At 46.1% G+C, this 19,676-nt stretch overlaps 1 protein-coding gene across 2 annotated transcripts in view; it reads right to left on the bottom strand.

The window, feature by feature from the left end:
- Positions 1-19,676, bottom strand: part of DDR2 (discoidin domain receptor tyrosine kinase 2) — a 795,992-nt gene that overhangs the window by 501,765 nt on the left and 274,551 nt on the right. For both annotated transcript variants that reach the window (XM_078687193.1, XM_078687208.1), the window contains exon 3: positions 8,908-9,010. In XM_078687193.1, the coding sequence (XP_078543319.1) occupies positions 8,908-9,010 (103 nt within the window). The remainder of the gene's footprint in view (positions 1-8,907; positions 9,011-19,676) is intronic.

Below are 19,676 nucleotides of genomic sequence, written 5' to 3'. Positions count from 1 at the left end.
GTTCTTAATATTCAGAGTTTTTGTCTAATTAGATGTTTTTAGCTCCTAGAGATTAAATCGTTTTTCATATGGGGCCTGATTCACAATGGCCTCCACACTTGTGGCAGAGGCCCTGCAGTCAGAGGGGAGCCTCCACACGCAGGGTACAATCTCCACCTTGAGAATTCTCATGCAGATATTCCGCCCGAGTGCGGAGACTCCCCAATGACTGTGGGACCTCCGCCCCGAGTGCGGAGACTCGACTGTGGGGCCTCTTCCCTGAGTATGGAGACTCCACTGTGACTGTGGGGCCTCTGCCCCGAGTGCGGAGACTCCCCTATGACTGTGGGGCCTCCGCCACGAGTGCGGAGACTCTCCTATGACTGTGGGGCCTCTGCCCGAGTGCAGAGACTCCCCTATGACAGTGGGGCCTCCGCCACGAGTGTGTAGACTCCCCTATGACTGTGGGGCCACCACCACGAGTGCTGAGACTCCCCTATGACTGTGGGGCCTCTGACCAAAGTGTGGAAACTCCTCAATGACTGTGGGGGGTCTGCCCTATGTGCGGAGACTCCCCTATTACTGTGAGGCCTCCGCCCGAGTGCAGTGACTCCCCTGTGACCGTGGGGCCTCTGCCCTGAGTGTGGAGACTCCCCTATGACTGTGAGGCCTCCGCACGAATGCAGAGACCCCCCTATGACTGTGGGGCCTCCGCCACGAGTGCAGAGATTCCCCTATGGCTGTGGGGCCTCCGCCCGAGTGCTGAGACCCCCCTATACCTGTAGGGCCTCTGACCCGAGTGCGGAAACTCCCCTATGACTGGTGGGGGCCTGCCCCGAGTGCGAAGATTCCCTTATGACTGTGGGGCCTCTGCCCCGAGTGAGAAGATTCCCCTGTTACTGTGGGGCCTCCGACCTGAATCCCCTATGACTGTAGGGCCTCCGCCCGAGTGCGGAGACTCCCCTGTGACTGTAGGGCCAAGTGCAGAGACTCCCCTGTGACTGTGGTGAATCTGCCCTGAGTGCGGAGACTCCCCTATGACTGTGGGGCCTCTGCCCCGAGTGCATAGACTCCCCTATGACTGTGGGGCCTTCGCCCCGAGTGCGGAGACTCCCCTGTGACCGTGGAATCTCTACCTCGAGTCCGGAGACTCCCCTATGATTTTGAGGCCTCTGCCACGAGGGCGGAGACTCCCCTGTGACTGTGGGGCCTCTGCCCGAGTGTGGAGACTCCCCTATAATTTTGGGGCCTTGGCCACGAGGGCGGACACTCCCCTATGACTGTGGGGCCTCCGCCCAGACTGCGGAGACTCCCCTATGACTGTGGGGCCTCCGCCCCCCAAGTGCGGAGACTCCCCTGTGACCATGGGGTCTCTGCCTCGAGTGCGGAGACTCCTCCATGATTTTGGGGCCTCTGCCACGAGGGCGGAGACTCCCCTGTGACTGTGGGGCCTCCGCCTCGAGTGCGGAGACTCCCCTATGATTTTGGCCCTCTGCCACGAGGTTGGAGACTCCCCTGTGACTGTGGGGCCTCTGTCCCGAGTGCGGATACTCCCCTATGACTGTGGGGCCTCTGACACTGGTTTGAATGGCGTTTGTGAATCAGGTTCATGGTTTCTAATTTATGGATTGGTAGCTTCTCCTTTCCACATCTGTGGCAATAATTGGACAATCCAACGTATATTCTGACAGGGAATATGGCAGAAATTAAATGTCACTCAATCTTGATGTCTTACAGCAAACCCTACAAGTGTGTAGTTGCACTGCCGTGGACTTCCAGTCCGAGTGTAAGAAGCACTAGAAAATGAAACACTGCATCACAGTTTCATCCTCCTTGAATTCCATAACTTCTCCAAGGCCATTCCATGGCAGACTGGAGTTTCACTTTGTATCCACTGTGCCAAAGCCAAGCATGAGGCAGCATCACTCAGGCTCGACATTCTGTGGAGGGATAAAGTGGAGCAAACTCCTCCCTCATTCTAATGCCACTTAATATGGCCACCCAAGAACTCCCCGAGGCATTTCACAGATAGCATGGGAAAACCTAGGAGAGGTGCTGTGTCTTAAATACAAGACAGTAACACATTTAACATTTCCAATTTGCACCCTCTACCTTCTTAAAAAGACCATATTAAAGAGGGCGCGCGACGCGGCGGACAAGATGGCCGCTCCCCCCTGAACTCCGCGATTTCGGCGGCGCTTTTATAACGAAGGATCCGTTTCTTGGCAGCCAATTTTAGAAAAAACGCCGGATTTCGGCGGCAGAAATGCCCTCCTGCTATTGGGTATGCTTATCTCCTTCATTGTGCATTTTTTTAGTATGAAAAATGCGAAGACGCTGTTTCCCTCATAACGGCCGCCATTTTGTTTTTACTTTCTACTCGTTTTTTAAAAAAAAAACGATCTTTTTGACCTCCTTTACCTGAATCTGGACTGCCATACTCCTTTTTTTATCCTTTTTCACTTTTATGCTGCAATTCTTAAGACACGCCCTCTGATTGACCAATGGATGCCTCCTGAATGTACCTCTTTACCTCAGCTTCATCCATTATCTGTGCGTTCCTGGCTTTTGAGGAGCATTTCTTGCTTTATACTTGTGCGCTGCCTTTTTGGTGTTGACTCTTGAATCCGGACGCTCCTCATCCTTTTTTAAGGAACTTTTGGTTCATTTCTTGTGGCTTTTTTGGGGCATTTCTTCGTCCACGCATTCTGCGAGCTGCCTTCTTCCTCCTTCTTCATTGTTCTTCTCAGCACTTGCCACAATGGAGCACGCGCAAAATTCAAAAGCATCCATTTCAACCCCTGCTTCGCGCAAAGACTCTGCCTCCTCCGGAAAACGCCTAAAAAAAGACCTCCCCTCCCACTAAATCCCCACTTCCTGTTACTCTCAAGGACATTATGGAGGAATTACGCCTTATTCGCCCTTTTATGGCGGATACCACCACCACTCTACAGAGATTGGACGACAAATGGTCCAACCTAGACAAGAGGGTAACGGATGTTGAACAACAGATTAGTGATGTTCAGGATGTTGCTGCCAAGGTTGTTAGCCTTACTAAGGAAGTGGATATGCTTAAGAAAACCTCTGAGGATTTGGAGAATTGCAATAGGCGCAACAATCTGCGCATTTATGGTGTTCCAGAGAATTCGGAGGGGTCTGACATTATCCAATTTTTAAAGTCACAAGTCTTGCCCATCACTGGACTGCCTAAACACCTGGATGTGAACATTCAGAGGGCGCACCGTCTTGGTCCTAAAAATTCTTCTACCTCCTCGAAACCCAGGGGCATCATTGCGTATTTTCTCCTCTACTCTGACCTTATGTCTATCCTGCACTCTGCTAAGCAGCATAAGCAGGTACTCTGGTCTGGTCACAAACTCTTTTTCACTCAGGATGTTTCTAAGCTGACCGCTGCTCGTTGCAAGGAGTATTTGGATTTACAACCTACGCTTCGTTCCATGAATGCAAGATATGGTCTCATTCATCAGTGCTTTTTCAAGGTTACGTATAAAGAAAGGACTTTTAGCTTTGAGGATCCATCTGACCTTCGGAAGTTCATCAACACCCACAAAGAAGATACCATGGAACACAGCAGTTCTTAATGTTTCACTGTCTCCGTTCAATGTCTTATAATTTTCCGTCATAATTGTTCCTTGTTCTAATATGTTTTCGTTCTTCTATCTTGTTTTTTAGGTCTCCCTTTCAAGTGTTTGGTCCCACCTCTCCTTCAATGTACTATTCCGCTGTACGTCTTTCTGTCTCATCCCAATACGCTGCCTCCCCTTCACCAATGTTTGGTAAGAGTCCTTCATTTGTTTTATATTGTCGTGTTTGGTCTCTCATTTCATTGGTCTCTCCTTTTATTTAATTCCTTTATTCCATTTAGTTGAGGCCTTGCATTTGACATTCCCTCGTGCTGTGCGGTCGTCTCTTCTTGCTGCTCCCGCTCTCACATTATTGTCTTTTCTGCTCTCGTTTTGCATGGCTGAAGCCTTTTGGTTTTTTGCCATCCTTCTTTCTTTACTTTACCTCAAGGGAGTTCTTATCTCCCACTCCTTTCTTCATCTCTCTATTCTCTCCCCTTTCTTTTTTTCTCCTTAGGGCATTTTCCATGTACTTCTGCTCTCTTCTTTCCACTTTTCTTGGTTCTTCACATTCGACTTCTCCTTTACTCCCTTAATTTTCTTCATATTTCCTATTCTCTTTTTTTAATTATTGTGGTCATGTTGTATTTCATTTCTTTAGGCTTTTTCCTTATGGCATTCGTTACCTACTTCTGCCTTCCTCTTTCCATTTTCCCTTTGCTTTCAATTTTAGACTTTGCTTCCTCCTTTCTATTTTCTTTACTTCTCACCTACTCTCTCTCTCTTTATTGTGGTAGTTGTATAGTCCATTTCTTCAAGATTGTTTCTCTTTCTGCAATTGTTTCTCCTTCCTCTCCTAAGCTTCTCATATCCGGGTTTAGTATATCTTTCCTTCCTCATTTTTCTCTATTTCATGCTTACTTTTCCCTCTAATCTTTAAATGAATGGTCTTCGAGTAATATCTTGGAATGTTAAGGGTCTCCGCAACCCGGTGAAAAAGCAAAGAGTTTTATCTCACTTAGCAAGATTAAAATGTCAGGTTGCTTTGTTGCAGGAAATGCACCTTTCCCAGAAAGACCTCTCCTCTATACGTAAGCAGTGGGTGGGAGAAATATTCTGTTCGCCTTCAGCTAATAATGAGAATGGTGTTGTGATTTTGTTCCACAAGTCACTATCTGTTCAGCTTACCAATGAGATCTCGGATTCCAATGGTAGATGTCTGTACTTAGATGTTATAGTTAATAAGTCTGCTTTATCTTTCTGCAATGTTTACGGTCCTAATGGTATAGACCTTTCTTCTAGAGGATTAATTGACTCCTGGATGTTGTCTCACCCTGATACCCTTGAATTTTCTTTTTTTCCCCCTGTTCATGCATCACACTCCCGGATTGATTATATTTTCCTTACTCAACATTTTCAATTCATGACAAATATTGAAATTGGTTCAATTCTTATTTCCGATCATGCCCCTATCATTCTTGATATTGATCTGCCTTTTCACACCCCTAGTTCTCGTTGCTGGCGTTTGAACAATTCTCTCCTTCTGGATTTTCAATTTATTGATCAATTTACTCTATTTATGGACGAATTCTTTCACAACAATCTTAACTCCTTTTCCCAGTTTCATTTTCTTTGGGACGCTTTTAAAGCTTCTCCCGCAAAAAAAAGCAAGCCCTATGCAAGTCCTCTACTATTCTTAAACAGATCAAAGAGCATCTTTTTTATACATCTAATTCCCCAGAATCCCTTGCTTCTCTTATTAAAGCTAAACTCCAGTTTAATAATTTTTCTTGTGAAGCGGCCTGTAATCACCTTTTAAAACTCAATTCTAAAATGTATGGTGGGCGCAACAAAGCTGGTAGATCTCTTGCTAATTATTTAAAAATCAAGAAACAAAAATCTAGCATAGCTGTTATTACGGATTCGCATGGTATTCGTCATAGTACAGATGATAAGATTCTTTCTTGTTTTGTTCAATACTACTCCTCTTTATATACCCCTGAATTGACTCCATCCCGATCTCAAATAGATTCTTTCTTTCTTAATACACCTAAATCTTCTTCCACAGATCTTGATTTCTCCTCACTGGATGCCCCCATCTCTCAAAAAGAGATTTTACAAGCAATAACTCTTTTCCCCAAGGATAAGTCTCCTGGCCCCGATGGCTTTACTGTTCGTTTTTATTTTCAATTTAAAAAACATCTCATACCTCACCTCTCCTCCTTGATAGCTTCTTTTCTCGCCATGGGAGAATCCAAAGGCTCTTTTACTCAAGCCATGTTATGTTTACTCCCCAAAAAAGACAAAGATCCCTCGCTCTGCAAAAATTATCGACCCATTTCTTTAATTAATACAGATTGTAAAATATATGCAAAAATTAAATACTGTTGTTCCAGACCTTATTAATATCTATCAATTCGGTTTCGTCAAAGGTAGGTCTATTACGGATAATTCTAGAGCACTTCTCAATATTATTCATCTTGCTTCTAAGATGAATGACCCTCTTGCGGCCATCACCCTTGATGCTGAGAAAGCTTTTGATAGGGTTCATTGGGACTTTATGTTTGGGGCCCTACGATGGCACGGTTTCAGTCTTCATTTCATTAATCTAATTCAATTGCTCTATTCAGCCCCTTCCACTTCTATTTGGGTTAATGGCGCCCAGTCTTCTTACTTCCCCTTGCATAGGGGCACTAGACAGGGCTGCCCTCTGTCTCCCCTCCTTTTTATTTTAGCATTAGAACCTTTCCTTGAAAAAATCCGGTGCTCCACTTCTTACTCCGGTTTTGTTTATAAATCGTTAGATATTAAGTTCACAGCATACGCCGATGATATTTTACTTTATATTTCTAACCCTTCAACTTCCCTGCCTGCCCTTTTTTCCTTACTCAAAGACTATTCCTCTGTCTCTGGTTACAAGCTAAATATCGATAAATCCGAAGTTTTACCCCTAAATAAGCACTGTCTTCCACATATGTTTCAGGACTCGGGCTTTGAATGGAATCCTATTAGTATCAAATGCTTGTGTGTTTTGTATGCTAACTCAATCAACGATACTATTAAACTTAATCACAAAGATATTCTTTCCAAGCTCTCTGCTTTTATAGAACGTTGGTCTCCATTATTTTTATCCTGGTGGGGTAGATTGTCTACTATTAAGATGATGCTTCTCCCCATTGTTAATTTCTACCTCTCTATGTTACCCATTTCTCTTCCCGCTTACTTTTTTACACAAATTAATCGTATCCTTGTTCGTTTCCTATGGAATAACCGCAAATCCAGGATATCTCTTTCTCGCCTTCAGCTTCCAAAGCACTTGGGAGGGGTAAACTTTCCGAACATTGTTCGTTTTCATTCTTCCTTCACTTTGAAACAAATTTGGCCATTTCTTTCTGATTCATCCTCTCTTCCTACTACTGCATGGAGTGCCTTGGAGTTGGCACAACTCTCGCCCTTCCCCTTTCTCGCTGCCACTCATTTATCTCAACCCCCTAAACGCTTCCTTTCACCCACTTTCAAACTCTCCAGGGCGCTTTCCCTCTCACTGTTTCGCTCCTCTTTTTCCCAGGCTCATTTGCATTCCCGTACACCGTATGGCATAATAATTCCCTTAAAATTAATAATAAAGCTCTCTTTTGGAAGGAATGGATCGATAAAGGTATTATACTTGCTGATAAGCTTTTATCCCATGGTTCTTTAATGGACTTCTCGGATATTTGTTCGTCTTTTCATTTATCTAATAAGTATTCTTCCCAGTTCCCAGATTTTAAGCTAGCTTTCTCTTCTCTTATCTCACACCACAACTCCCTCTCGGATGACATTCCATTTACCTCTATTCTTTTAGATTTTACCACCCCGCACAAAGCTGCTACTATCTATAAGATCCTCTCCCGCTCTATCCCTGATCATTCAAAATCCAAAACCGAACTTGCTTGGGAGAAGGAGTTAGCAAGAGAATTTTCTTTTCCTGTTTGGGATTACATCTGGTCTGGAATTCACTCTGTATCCTGTTCAGCTAGCACTACTCAGACTCTGTATTTCTTTTATAATCGACTTTTTCTTACCCCTTCTGACCTTTTCAAGTTTAAAGCCTCAGACTCTAGTCAATGCTGGTCTTGTTCTCACCCTGACAGTAGCATCTTTCATATGTTTTTTCAATGCCCCCTGGTTATCTCCCTATGGAAAAACATATGGTGCAAGTGGAACGAAATTTTGGGTTCCAATAACACTTTTGATATTGTTCATATCTTTTTGGGTGGTTCTTCCCATATATGGAATGTTTCTAATATTGTTCGTAAATTTATAGACTTGTTTATAGCTACTTCTTTGCAGATTATTACTACAAATTGGAAAGACACTTCTAAAATCTCCTATACTGCATGGTGGAACCTGTTATGCCATCACCATAGACTTGATCGTGCCCATGCAATGACTACCTCTCTTTTGATAAAAAGAGATTTGTTATGGTTACCTTTAACTGAATTTCTTTCGAGATGTGTAACATAATATGCCTTATTGTTTTTAATATGTTATTTTCTCTTTCTTCTTCGGTTCTCTATGCTTTCTCCCTTTTTCTCTCTCTCCCTTCCTTTCTCTTTCTTTCTTTCCTTCTCTCTTTTCTTTCTTACTGATAAAACTTTAAAAAAGCACTTTCTCTTAGTATATACATTATGTTTTACCTTTTTCTTGGGGATTACTTATATTTTGCAATTCACACTTATATTGTATTTATCAGGTTTCTTCATCCTTTTATACCTTTTTGTTTCCCTTTTCTCATTGCATTGTGAATTTTACTTTGTACTGATGTTTTACTTAGTATATTTGATCTAATAAAGCTTTTTAAACTGAAAACAACCATATTTCTGGTTACTGCTTTAATGTCAGAAACAAAGCTACTAAAGAAAAAAATACAGTCCTCTACACAATCATAAGTACATACAGTGCCTAATTTGAGCCGGTGATTTCCGGTGCTCGGCACCGGCACTTAATTCTCAACCCCAGCGCTTGTGACATCTGCCACATGATGGCGCTGTCTGACTAATTTGAAGATGACTACAACAACAGGTAACTAGTCATTCAATATGCATTAAAAATAGCTATCACCTGCCGCTCAAGCCATTCTTATAGGTTTGGGGGGCTGAAATAGAAATGGAGTTGGCAGCATGACAGGGGCAATGTGTGGTACACCCTGCAGTGGCCTCCTGACGAGAACACTGGTACTTATGTTTTGTTACAAATTAAGCACTGGCGTACATAGCACATTCTATTCATATATGAAACAGCATCTGTTCTACAGCTAATGCGCCATGAACAGAACTAGCATCTGATCTTAATGTGGGCTCACCTTCCATATTTGGCTGCTGTTGATTCAGACCACTGGCTGGAAGCTGTGATATCCTCATCGGGAATGTGACCACCAGACATTCCCAAAGGGAAGCGACACACCACTGGAAAAAGAGAAGGACATGTTAACTCACCCTTTCCCCCTCAAACCAAAATAAGCTAATAAATTAACAATTTTTTTCTTCAGAAAAGCAGAATGGATCTCCATTCCATCATCCAATGTAGTCTTTAAATAGTGTTTTGCTACCTAGGTAACAGGTTCCTGCACTCATTTTAGCCCCGTGCATACTGTCCGTATGCTCTCTCCCTATGCACCTATGGGTACTTTTGACCTTTTACCAGAAGCATCCACTTCTCTGCATTGTACAAATAGTGAGCGCAAAGTATTGCTGAAAATGGAGAGCTAGAGTATGGTTGTCTTGGAGAACACACCATCACTGGGGGTGAAATTTAAATGTCTTGTTCTGAAGTCTGGACTTGTGCACATTATCCTTGCTTTATGCCCTTCAGGAAATCTAACAAACCCAGAAACTGACATCTCTTCACAAAATAGCTACTAGTCACATCAAATTTAGCCTCAGTGAGGCCAGTGAGATTCCTATTGAGTGCCACGTTTTTACCCACTGGACGGGAGATATCTGCCAGGCAACATTTGTTTTAAAAATCGTCATATATTTAGTTGTTTCATATCACCTCTTCGCTCAGTACTTTATGTGCAACAAAAACAAAACATGTTATGGGGCTGTTAAACAATATCCCTCGACAGTTAACAAGCAATCAGAACTCACACATTACACAGTCTATCTTCACAAGTTAACACAAGTTCAACACTTAGGGGCATATCATCAAGGTAATGCGATAAACATTGCAAATCACCCTTATCGTGTTTAGCATTATCGCCGTTTATTGCCGTCTATCGCTGGTTTTCACATCGCCATTTAGCAAAGCGTTGCTAATACGCCGCTGACACGGCGATGTGAAAACCAGCGATAGACGGCGATAATCGGCAATAGCGTGTGAAATCAAGCGATGATTTCACAGCATTAAGAGAATGCTTGATAATATGGGATTGTGGACTTAACCTGTAAATCCACCTCCCAGATTACAGATAGCTTAGTCAGGATTTTACCAGGCGTTAGATTCTGGCGAAAACCGTGGTTAGCGCTGCTTTTTTAATCGCTTCGCGGATCTGCTCCTTGCTTGTAAATATCGCAAAGCCTTGTTAGCGATTATTTACATGGAGTAATGGTCAAGAACGCTTTCTTTGCATCTCATTATCGATGTATATCGCTAAGATGCATGGCGTTACAAAAGCGACAGCTAACATGCGTTAATGCATGTTAGCTCCGCGTTGTTGATAGGGAGATAATATTATCGCCAAAAAAGCGTCGAGATGGCCCTTGATAATATGCCCCTTAGTCTTTCTTCATTATTCACTTGAGCTGTTAAGATACTGCTAAGATATCTCAGGACCAGGTCGATGGTGGGAGAAGTGCTAAGTAGATTTCTGTGGCTTCATTGTGAAATCCTAGGTCTTGTATATTTGAAAGAGGATCCTTGGCCTATCTCATCACCACTCGACAGCTGGCCATAACGAGTGTCAATGCAGTACATCTCACCAGGGGAGATGGCCTCCTTAATGTGGTCCAGAAATGCAAACAAGCATTTGCAATGCAATAGGTCTCGCATTTGCGAACGTTAGAGCTACTGGCTTTGTAAATGACAATGTATTTTATGCATGTATTTTTGTTTGGAGTGGAGTGGATGTATGTGATGTGGAGTGGAATTATGTGGTTTGAATTGGATTTGTTAGTTGCAGAATTGTGTGGGTTGATATTGTGTGGCATATTTTTGTAGAGGAATTATGTGGCAATGTGAATAGATAGGGATGAGACCTACACAGAATATATACAAAAGGAAGAGAAAAAAGGATAGGTAGTTTGTGTACGAAACAGTGAATGAACTCCAGATCGAGGAGCAGAAATAGTTTGTGAGAAAGAGAGAAAGAATGGGTGACAAGCCTATATTTGCGGGATATAAATCTTGAAAAGGCACTGGAAAGAAACTGTGCTCAAAGATCTGAAATGAGCCACATGAGAGAGGTGGGAAGAGATTGTGAGGTGTGTGAGAGAAAGAGAGAGAGGTATGAGTGGGAAGGAAACCTGGGCAGGGGGTTTGGAGGCAAGAGGGGGACCAGTGCACAGTGCTGGAAGATAGTATGTGAGAGCAGGCAGTATAGAGAGGAGACACGGAGTGTGAGGGAGCGATGAGAGGGTAACAGTGGAAGAGAGAGTAGTGGTAGTGTGAGGGAGAGATGAGAGGGGCAGTGAGGGTGTGGGGACAGTTGACAGGGTTGTTGGAAGTGCGATGTAGAGATGGGTTATTTTGGAATTGTTTGTTGTGGAGTTGTGTGGTATAGAGTTGTGAAGTGGAAACATGTGGCATAGTCTGCTGTGGAATTATGTGGAAAGTAATTAAATGGCATTAACTGTTATGAAAATATGTAGAGTGAGATTTTGTGTTATGGGCTTAATTGTGTGGAATGATGTTGTGGAGTGGTGCAGGGTAGAGAGGAGTGGTGCAGGGTAGAGAGGAGAGGTGCAGAGTAGAGAGGAGGTGTAGAATGCAGTGGGGTGGCGTGCAGTGATGCAGAATAAATTAAAGTGGCATAGAGTGGGCTGATGCCGAGTAGGCATAGAGTTGACTACAGTGGAGAGAGTGCAGTGGCACAGAATGCATCGGCACAGAGTACAGTGGTGCAGTGGCACAGAGTATAGTGGTGTAGTGGCACAGAGCGCAGTGAAGGGTATCCAGGCACTGAGGTGATCTGATTTACTGGAAAAGCAGGAGGTTCCATGCTGGCCTGACTTCTCAGGACTGCCTATTGACTTATCAAAGCGAAGTCAGCACCAGGTCACAAAGCTCAAAAACTGCCCTTTTACCCTTCTTTGAAAAAGCTAAATTGTCACCTGGGTGGATTTCTGTGTGGGTTGCTCCCTCTGCGTCAGGATGTGTTTGCTTTTCGCCTGCACCTAGAGTTTTTTTTTCTCTACGTAGCACGGTGATACACAAGTGTGTGCACCAGGGTTGAGCTGGGACAGAGAATAATATGCCTCTGCGCCATAATAAGAAAGGAGCCAGTTAGTGAATTAAATACCTAAAAAATGGCCCATGTTTTCGATTGGGGCAGTTTTGAACTTGTATAGAAACTCTGTACAAATGTTTTGCAGTGTATGACAAACTGCATGGATATGTGATTGCTGTGGACAATGTTTGTTTTACTCTCAGGGAAATCCTCAGAAAAAAACTGACCCCAGCAGTCCGTAAAACAGGCTGACCAACAGCCAAAAAATAGCCCAAAACATTTGTGTACATAACAACCCAAGCATGGTTACAGAAAAAAAAATAAGGTGCACAAGAAAACAGAAACACGGGTGGTGGCGGGGAGCAGTGTATGTGCTTGAGTTTGAGTGAAAATAAATATCACACATCTGTGCACATTACTGTAAGCACTGTAGCACAAGTGTGTGGGGAAATAATGGTGTATAAAAACAAACTTGTCCTCTACCATCCCAGCGAGAATGTGGATGTGTGCGTGTACATAAACAAAAGGGTGTGTGCAGATCAACATGAGAAGCATAAGTGTGTATACAGTCACAAAAGCAAGTGCAGAGATATATAAGTATGTGCGGGTACACAAGACTATGGACAGTAACACAGAATGTAAATAATACAGTAACTAAATAGCGCAGCCATAATCAGAACCACAAGTAGAGCTCCCTTCCCCTAACTGTTAAACAAGCGCCAAGAGTAACAGCAAGCTAAGGAGATGCTGCCTGAAAGATAGAGAGATACACATTCTCTGCGTCACAGGTGCCAAGCAAAAAGAAACAATTCAACCGATTCACTGAAAACGGAGTCTAATAGAAATTTAAGATGCAACTATTTAGAAAGGGAAAACTTGGCAGTTCATTTTTTACACAACACCACTTTTTATAGTCACTGTAAGCTGAGTGAAGCTGCTGCGGACATACCTGCTGTATTTGCCATGGGGCCTGTTGTGCAGAGGTTTGTGTGCATTGCGCCTGCCTGCTGAGTGTTCGTCCCACTATTGCCTCCCCTCCACCTCCTGCGAGTGCTGCACACCACTGGAAGGAAACAGAAAGTGTCTGCGGACTCTTGGACATCAGCTGATCAGAGCATTTGAAAGTTATCAAGCATCCTTTTGGGGGTTGGAGACCATTGAAAACTGTGCTGCGGGGGGTGGCATGGACGCCGTGCTCCGTGGCAGACTGAGAAGGCAGGCCAGGCGACTGACGGGGCATTGCTGCTGCAGCCTATGGAGGCTTAAGTTGGCAAGCATGAAGCAAAAAAGAGTTCCCCAAATAACAATTACGCTGTGTAAGCGTAACAAAACTGTAGTTGGTCGGTGCTGCACTGAGAAGAAATCGAAAGTGACGTTCGCTGCCTAAACCAATTAAGGGGCAGCAAAGAAGATCGACACTGAACTTAACAAATGGGGAGCAGCAGGCGGGAGCTACCTTCTTTTACTCAATACTACAGGTCTTGCAGACAGCGTATGCGCGCTGCCTAGACTCGACCTAAAAATGGAGATAGGGACACACGATTTCCAATCAGTTTCTCTATTTCAGTAAATACTTCTTTCCAGTTTTCTAGTATTCCCGGACTCTTCTAGGCGAATAAATTCGATCTGCACTGTCTCTGTGACATCTGTTGTATGGATCTAAATCTTCGCTTTGTCTATTTGTGTGATGAAACATGGAAGTAATAAAGGTAACACGTGCAACCGCTTCTCTCTCCACAACTTGCTGTGGCATGTGAGGATGGCAATGCATCCAGAGGTAGGGAAATAGTGCATGCACCCTGTAGAAATATAGGGGCACATGCATCAAGCATTTTTGCCTTCGCAAAAGGGCCGATTGTGAACGCAATAAATGCTTTTCAGATGCAGCAAACCCCAATTCGCGATTCGGTAACCTGTTACCGAATCGCAAAATGGGTTTGCGATTCGCTATTTGAAAGGGGTGTGTTTAGGGCGTCCCTTCCAAATACCGAATCCTAACAGTATGCATGAATGTTTTGTGACTGTGAATACGGTGGCAAAACATTTGCATATTATCACCTACTTCAAGTAAGTGGTAACCCATTCCCAAGGGACCCATTCCCCTTTGTGAATGGTGGTAAAAGCATTTTTAAGAGCAGGCAGTGGTCCCAAGGACCACTATCTGGTCTTAAAAAATTGAGATAAAAAATAATCATTTTACTTTTTGTAAAGTATCTCGTTTTCCTTTATGGAAAACTGGCTGCTTTGCGAAAAAATATTGCATCATTTAAAAGCAATCACAGACATGGTGGTCTGCTGACCTCAGCAGGCCACCATCCCTTGGATTTTTGTGATTACTAGGGGGTCGCAAACTGCGATCTACCTCATTAATATTGAAGACGTAGAGGAGGAGCTTCGCGGGCGTCCAAGATGGTCGCGTGAGCACAGAGCTCCCCGGACCCGCGCCGCCCTTCACGGATATCCTGACTACATCCTGATCTTAAGGACAGGCTTTTGTTCGCACATCCTCGCTGATCTTCCTATCCATCGAATTCGGACGCTGGGGTCCACTTTTACATCGCTGCTACTTTTTGCGGCCCACCCCGAAGCCGACCGGGGTCTCAGTTGCTTGGCAGGCCGGGGAGTAGTTGAACAACAACGGCTGAGGGGGTCTCCCTCTGGTCGACCCCCTCTTGACTTTTGGTTTGGTTTTCTACTCCCGGCTCGGATTGACGGAAGCGCAGCCCTGATCCACCTTCGGCTGGCCTGGGGTCTCTCTGCTGTTTAGTGCTGGCCCTATTGAGTGCCCACCCACCGACTTTCTTGGTGCCTATGCACATCTGATTTGCTCTTGTTGTCTGTCTGGCCACTCCACGACCGGCCATTTTTACCAGGTCGCGAGGGCCCCTTCGGGGTCCCTTCACCAATATGGCCACCAGACCTGCTCCCGAGAGGCGCAAGATCAAAACACCTCTCCGTGGGGGCCAAACCCAGATGAACATTATGGACCACTATTCGCAGATAAAGGGGTCCCCAGGCGGTTCTGGCCGCACTTCAGACGATCCTAAGACTGTCTACTCAGCGCCTTCGGAAATATCCTTGCAGGACGTCATGGGCGCCATTACCAACATGCAGGCCTCTATGGGACAGCAGTACGAGGCCCTTGCCTCTAAGATCGACATGGTGGCCGTCGACATCACGCTGGTTAGAGCGGATCTGGCGAAGACCAACGAGAGGGTCAAGTCTTTGGATTTGAAGACTTCTAGTCTCACTACGGATGTCTTGGAGGCCCAGACTGAGATTGGTAATCTGCGTTCCTCACACGACCTGATGGCTCGTCGTCTCGAGGATTACGAAAACAGAGCCCGTCGCAATAACGTACGTCTTATTGGTGTCCCGGAGAATCCCGAGATGTTGGCGGTTGACCTTTTGGTGGAGGATCTGGTTACGAATTATCTTGCTCCCGCCGGACTTAGCAAATTCTTTGCTGTTGAACGCGCTCATCGAGTCCCTGGCGGTAAGGCGAAGTCGGCTGCTCCACAGAGGCCCATTATTGCCAGATTATTCCACTTTAGGGATCGGGATGCTATTCTTCAGGCCTCTCGGGATAAGGGCCCAGTGAAATTCGAAAATGCCTCTGTTTCTTTTTATCCTGACTTTTCACCGCTTGTTCAGAGACAAAGACTTGGATTTCAGGGTGTGAAGAGACGATTGCGCCATGTTGTTCCCGACCAGGCTTCGGATTGAATATGGAGAACGTACATTTTTCTTTGATCGCCCGGACAATGTTAGTGACTGGCTTGACTACCTGCCTAGGAGAGACGAACGTACTGGGCACCCCGGAGGCGCCGACGGGGGCGTGCCAGAGTGAAGGTTGCCCCGTGGATCCTGGCGTCTGAACTTTTCCACTTTTTCAGCTGAGTCTGGACTTTGGTCTTCTTTTTTACGCCTAGATTAGCCTGGGGGTGGCGGGGGGTAACAGGGGACTCTTCCTCCTCCTGGGTTCTTTGCGTAGCTTAGTTAAATAATGGGGCGACAGGCACACTGCAAGTTGGGGTGGCTTATGAGTCGTACGCAGGGGTGCAGGGTGGGGGGTGTTGTAACATTTTCAAGTTAGGGGTGGCGGGGGTATGTGTATGTGTTTCCTTTTATTCACAAGGCATCGTATTGTTTCCTTCTTTTGCTCTGCTCATTGGGCCCTGTGTGGGTGCTGCTCTGCCTACTTCTCGGGGATGGAGGGTGGCGAGTTGAGACTGCTATCCTGGAATGTCAATGGTTTGGGTGACAGAATTAAGCGTGGGATTGTGTTGCGGTTCCTTAGGCTTCATTCTCCCGACATTGTTCTCCTGCATCTAATAGGTAATGCATGTCAGGCTATGAACAGGCGCGGATATCGTCTGGTGGCCCACGCTGGGTTTACTTCTGGTTCCAGGGGGGCCGGTATTCTTATCCGGTCCTCTCTCCCTTTCGAAGTTGATGAAGTAAGGCTTGATGACAGGGGGCGCTATGCGGCGCTCACTGGTAGATGGGAGGGGAGGACATTGTCCATACTCTCAGTGTATGTCCCCCCGGGCCTACAGACCTTGCTTGACCTACGCTGATCTTGGCAGGGTCCTTTTGGAACTTCCTGAGGGCCTTCTGATCATGGGTGGGCATTTTAATTTGGTTGTCTCCGGCACCTCTGATCGTCATCCTCCTAGGGATTTGCCTAGGGCTCAAATGTGGCTGAGTGATTTGCTTGAAACCTTCGGCTGGTAGACGGCTGGAGATTACTGCACCCCACACAACTACAGTACACTTTCCACTCTGGGGCACATGGTAGTCTTTCCAGATTGGACTACTTCTTAATGCCATCGGTCCAATCCTCCTCCATTAGAGAGCTTCGTCAGCTCCCTAGGGGTATTTCCGATCACTCCCCCTTGTGGCTTCGTTATGAGGTCGGGGCGGGCAGTGAGGGTAGGCTCGCCCCTATCAACCCCCGGTACTTCCGCAATCCTAAAACCCGCTTTGAACTTGTGAAAGCTATTGAACAATATTTTGACGAAAATGTTGGGTCTGTTTCTTCTGCTGTTTCATTGTGGGAGGCTTTCAAGACAGTTGTACGGGGGCAGTCCCTGTCCTTGATTGCCGCTGCTAAGAAGGCTGCGAATGTGGAGGTGGTGCGATTGGAATCTGAGATAACCGCACTTGAGGACAATCTTCAGACAGGCGTTGCATTCCCTTGCCTTGAAACAAGCTGATTACAGGGCTCTTGTGACTGATGCGGCGAGAATGATGTATAGGGAGCAGCAGGGCAGGCTGTATGATGTGGGAGACAAGGCGGGTAAATTGCTTGCGTGGTTGGACAAGAAAGAGAGAGTGAATCGTGTTGTTCCCGTGATTGAACGGCCTGATGGAGAGTGTGTTACTGACCCAGTTGGGATCGTTCAGTGTTTCGCGGACCACTTTAGTACTGTGTACACCTCGGTTTGTGGTAGGGATGAGGAGGACTCTCGTTTGTTGCTGCGGGATATCGCTTTGCCTTGCCTTTCTGACGCTGACAGGGACCTCATGGATGCTCCGCTCACAGTGGACGAAGTCGCTGTGGCTATTCGTTCCCTCCGTTCCGGTAAGGCGATGGGCCCCAATGGTTTGCCCATTGAATTGTACAAGCTGCGACCCGACAAAATGGCGCCCTACTTAAGGGACATGTTCCTTGAGGCTTTGGAGTCTGGTTCCCTCCCCTCGGACCAACGACTTGCTACCATCGTAGTTATCCATAAGGAGGGTAAGCCGCGGTATTGTTGTACTTCGTACAGACCCATTTCTTTGCTCAATGCCGAACCTAAAATTCTGGCTAAATTATTGGCTAATCGCTTGATTACTGTGATCGGGGACTTGATCCATCCAGATCAATCCGGTTTTATCCCGCACCGCAATACTGCTCTGAATCTTCGCAGACTCCATGGAGTTCTCGCGAGAGCCGGGACGCTCACGGAACCGGCCATTTTGGCTTCCCTTGACGCTACCATGGCCTTCGACACCATCGAGTGGCCTTATCTTTGGGCGGCCCTCTCGAAGTTCGGGTTTGGGCCGGGATTCATTGCCTGGGTGAAACTTCTTTACGAGATGCCCCTGGCTCAGGTGGTAGTTAATGGGAAAGTGTCTTGCGTTTTTACGCTTGGGCGTGGTAAGCGGCAGGGCTGTCCACTGTCTCCATTGCTTTTCGCTCTCGCTCTGAAACCTCTGGTGGAGTGGCTCCGTTGGGAGCCTTCTATGTAGGGTATCTGCTGGTCTCCCGCATTTGAGGATCGAGTCTCGCTATATGCGGATGACATCCTTCTCTATCTCACCTCCCCTCGGAAGTCCCTCAATGTACTTTTTGATGTTCTGACCTCCTTCGGAAAGAACTCGGGTCTCATTATTAATTGGGCTAAATCCTGCGTCTACGTTTTGGCGGGAGATCTCCCTCCACTGCCTCGTAGATTTCCGATTCAAGTAACTGAGACCGGTTTTAAGTACCTGGGGATCTACGTTTCCCTGGATCTTTCTAGGCGATATGACCGTAATTTGCTACCCCCCCTTCAGCGGCTCAAACTGGATGTTGCGCGCTGGCGTAGGTTGCCGTTATCGCCCCTCGGTAGAGCGGCGCTTTTTAAAATGATGTCGCTGCCTCGTTTTTTATACGCACTTCAGAACTCCTTTGATCCGATCGCCTCGGGCTATTTTCGTGAAGTGGAGAGCCTGCAGAGACAACTGGTCTGGGATGGGCGTGCCCGTATCGCTCTTTCTAAACTCACGCTTCCGTGGTATGATGGCGGTATTGCCCTCCCGGACATCAGGCGTTATTACTGGGCATCTCAGTTGAGTGCGATTAATCATGCGACCTACGCACCGGGCCCTACCCCGGCTTTCTCCATGGATAAATTTCTTTTGCCAGGGGGGACCTTTAACAGAGCGTTGTACTCCGGGGGACTCCATGGAACATTGACTGGTCCCACCAAAATTGCTGTGAGGGTGTGGCGGGATGCGAATGCGGCATTGGGTTGGTGTGGCAGACTTACTCGGGCTACCCCTTTGTATGATTCTGAATGTTTGGGACATCTTTGGAGAACGAAAGGCTTCGATAAATGGGATATGATTGGTATAAGCAGGGTGGGTGATCTGTGGTCGAAAGGTACCGTCAAGTCCTTCGACGTGTTGAAAGTGGAGTACGAGCTTGGTGACACGGAATTCTTCAGGTATGCCCAGATCCGTCACGCTCTATTATCTGTGTTTGCTGCAGGTGATGATATTCCTGAGTCCTCCCCCCTGGAGGACGGTATTCTGGATGGCCATGTGCCCGACAGCACGATTTCATTGATCTACAAGAAACTGATTATTAATAGAGCTGACTTGCTTGTGCGCCTCAGGGCCTCGTGGAGTGCTGACGGACTAGAACTGGATGACGAGGACTGGCAATCTGCTTTGTCCTCGCCCAAGGAAGTCGCTATTCCTGCTCGCCTTAGGTTCGTCCAGCTTAAGATACTCCATCGAGTGTATGTTACCGGGCCGTGTCTGGTTCGAATGGGCTTTTCCTTGGATGGGTTGTGTAAGCGTGGCTGTGGAATGTCTGGCACCTTCCTCCACATATTGTGGGAATGCCCGGAGGTGGTTGAGTTTTGGTCCCGATTACATGTTGTGATGGAGGATGTCACAAGTGTGTCGCTGCTGCCCGAGGCCAGGCG

The sequence above is a fragment of the Lissotriton helveticus genome, chromosome 1_1 (assembly GCF_964261635.1).
Source record: "Lissotriton helveticus chromosome 1_1, aLisHel1.1, whole genome shotgun sequence".
Lineage (NCBI taxonomy): Eukaryota > Metazoa > Chordata > Amphibia > Caudata > Salamandridae > Lissotriton > Lissotriton helveticus.
This window is presented reverse-complemented; position numbering and strand designations above follow the sequence as displayed.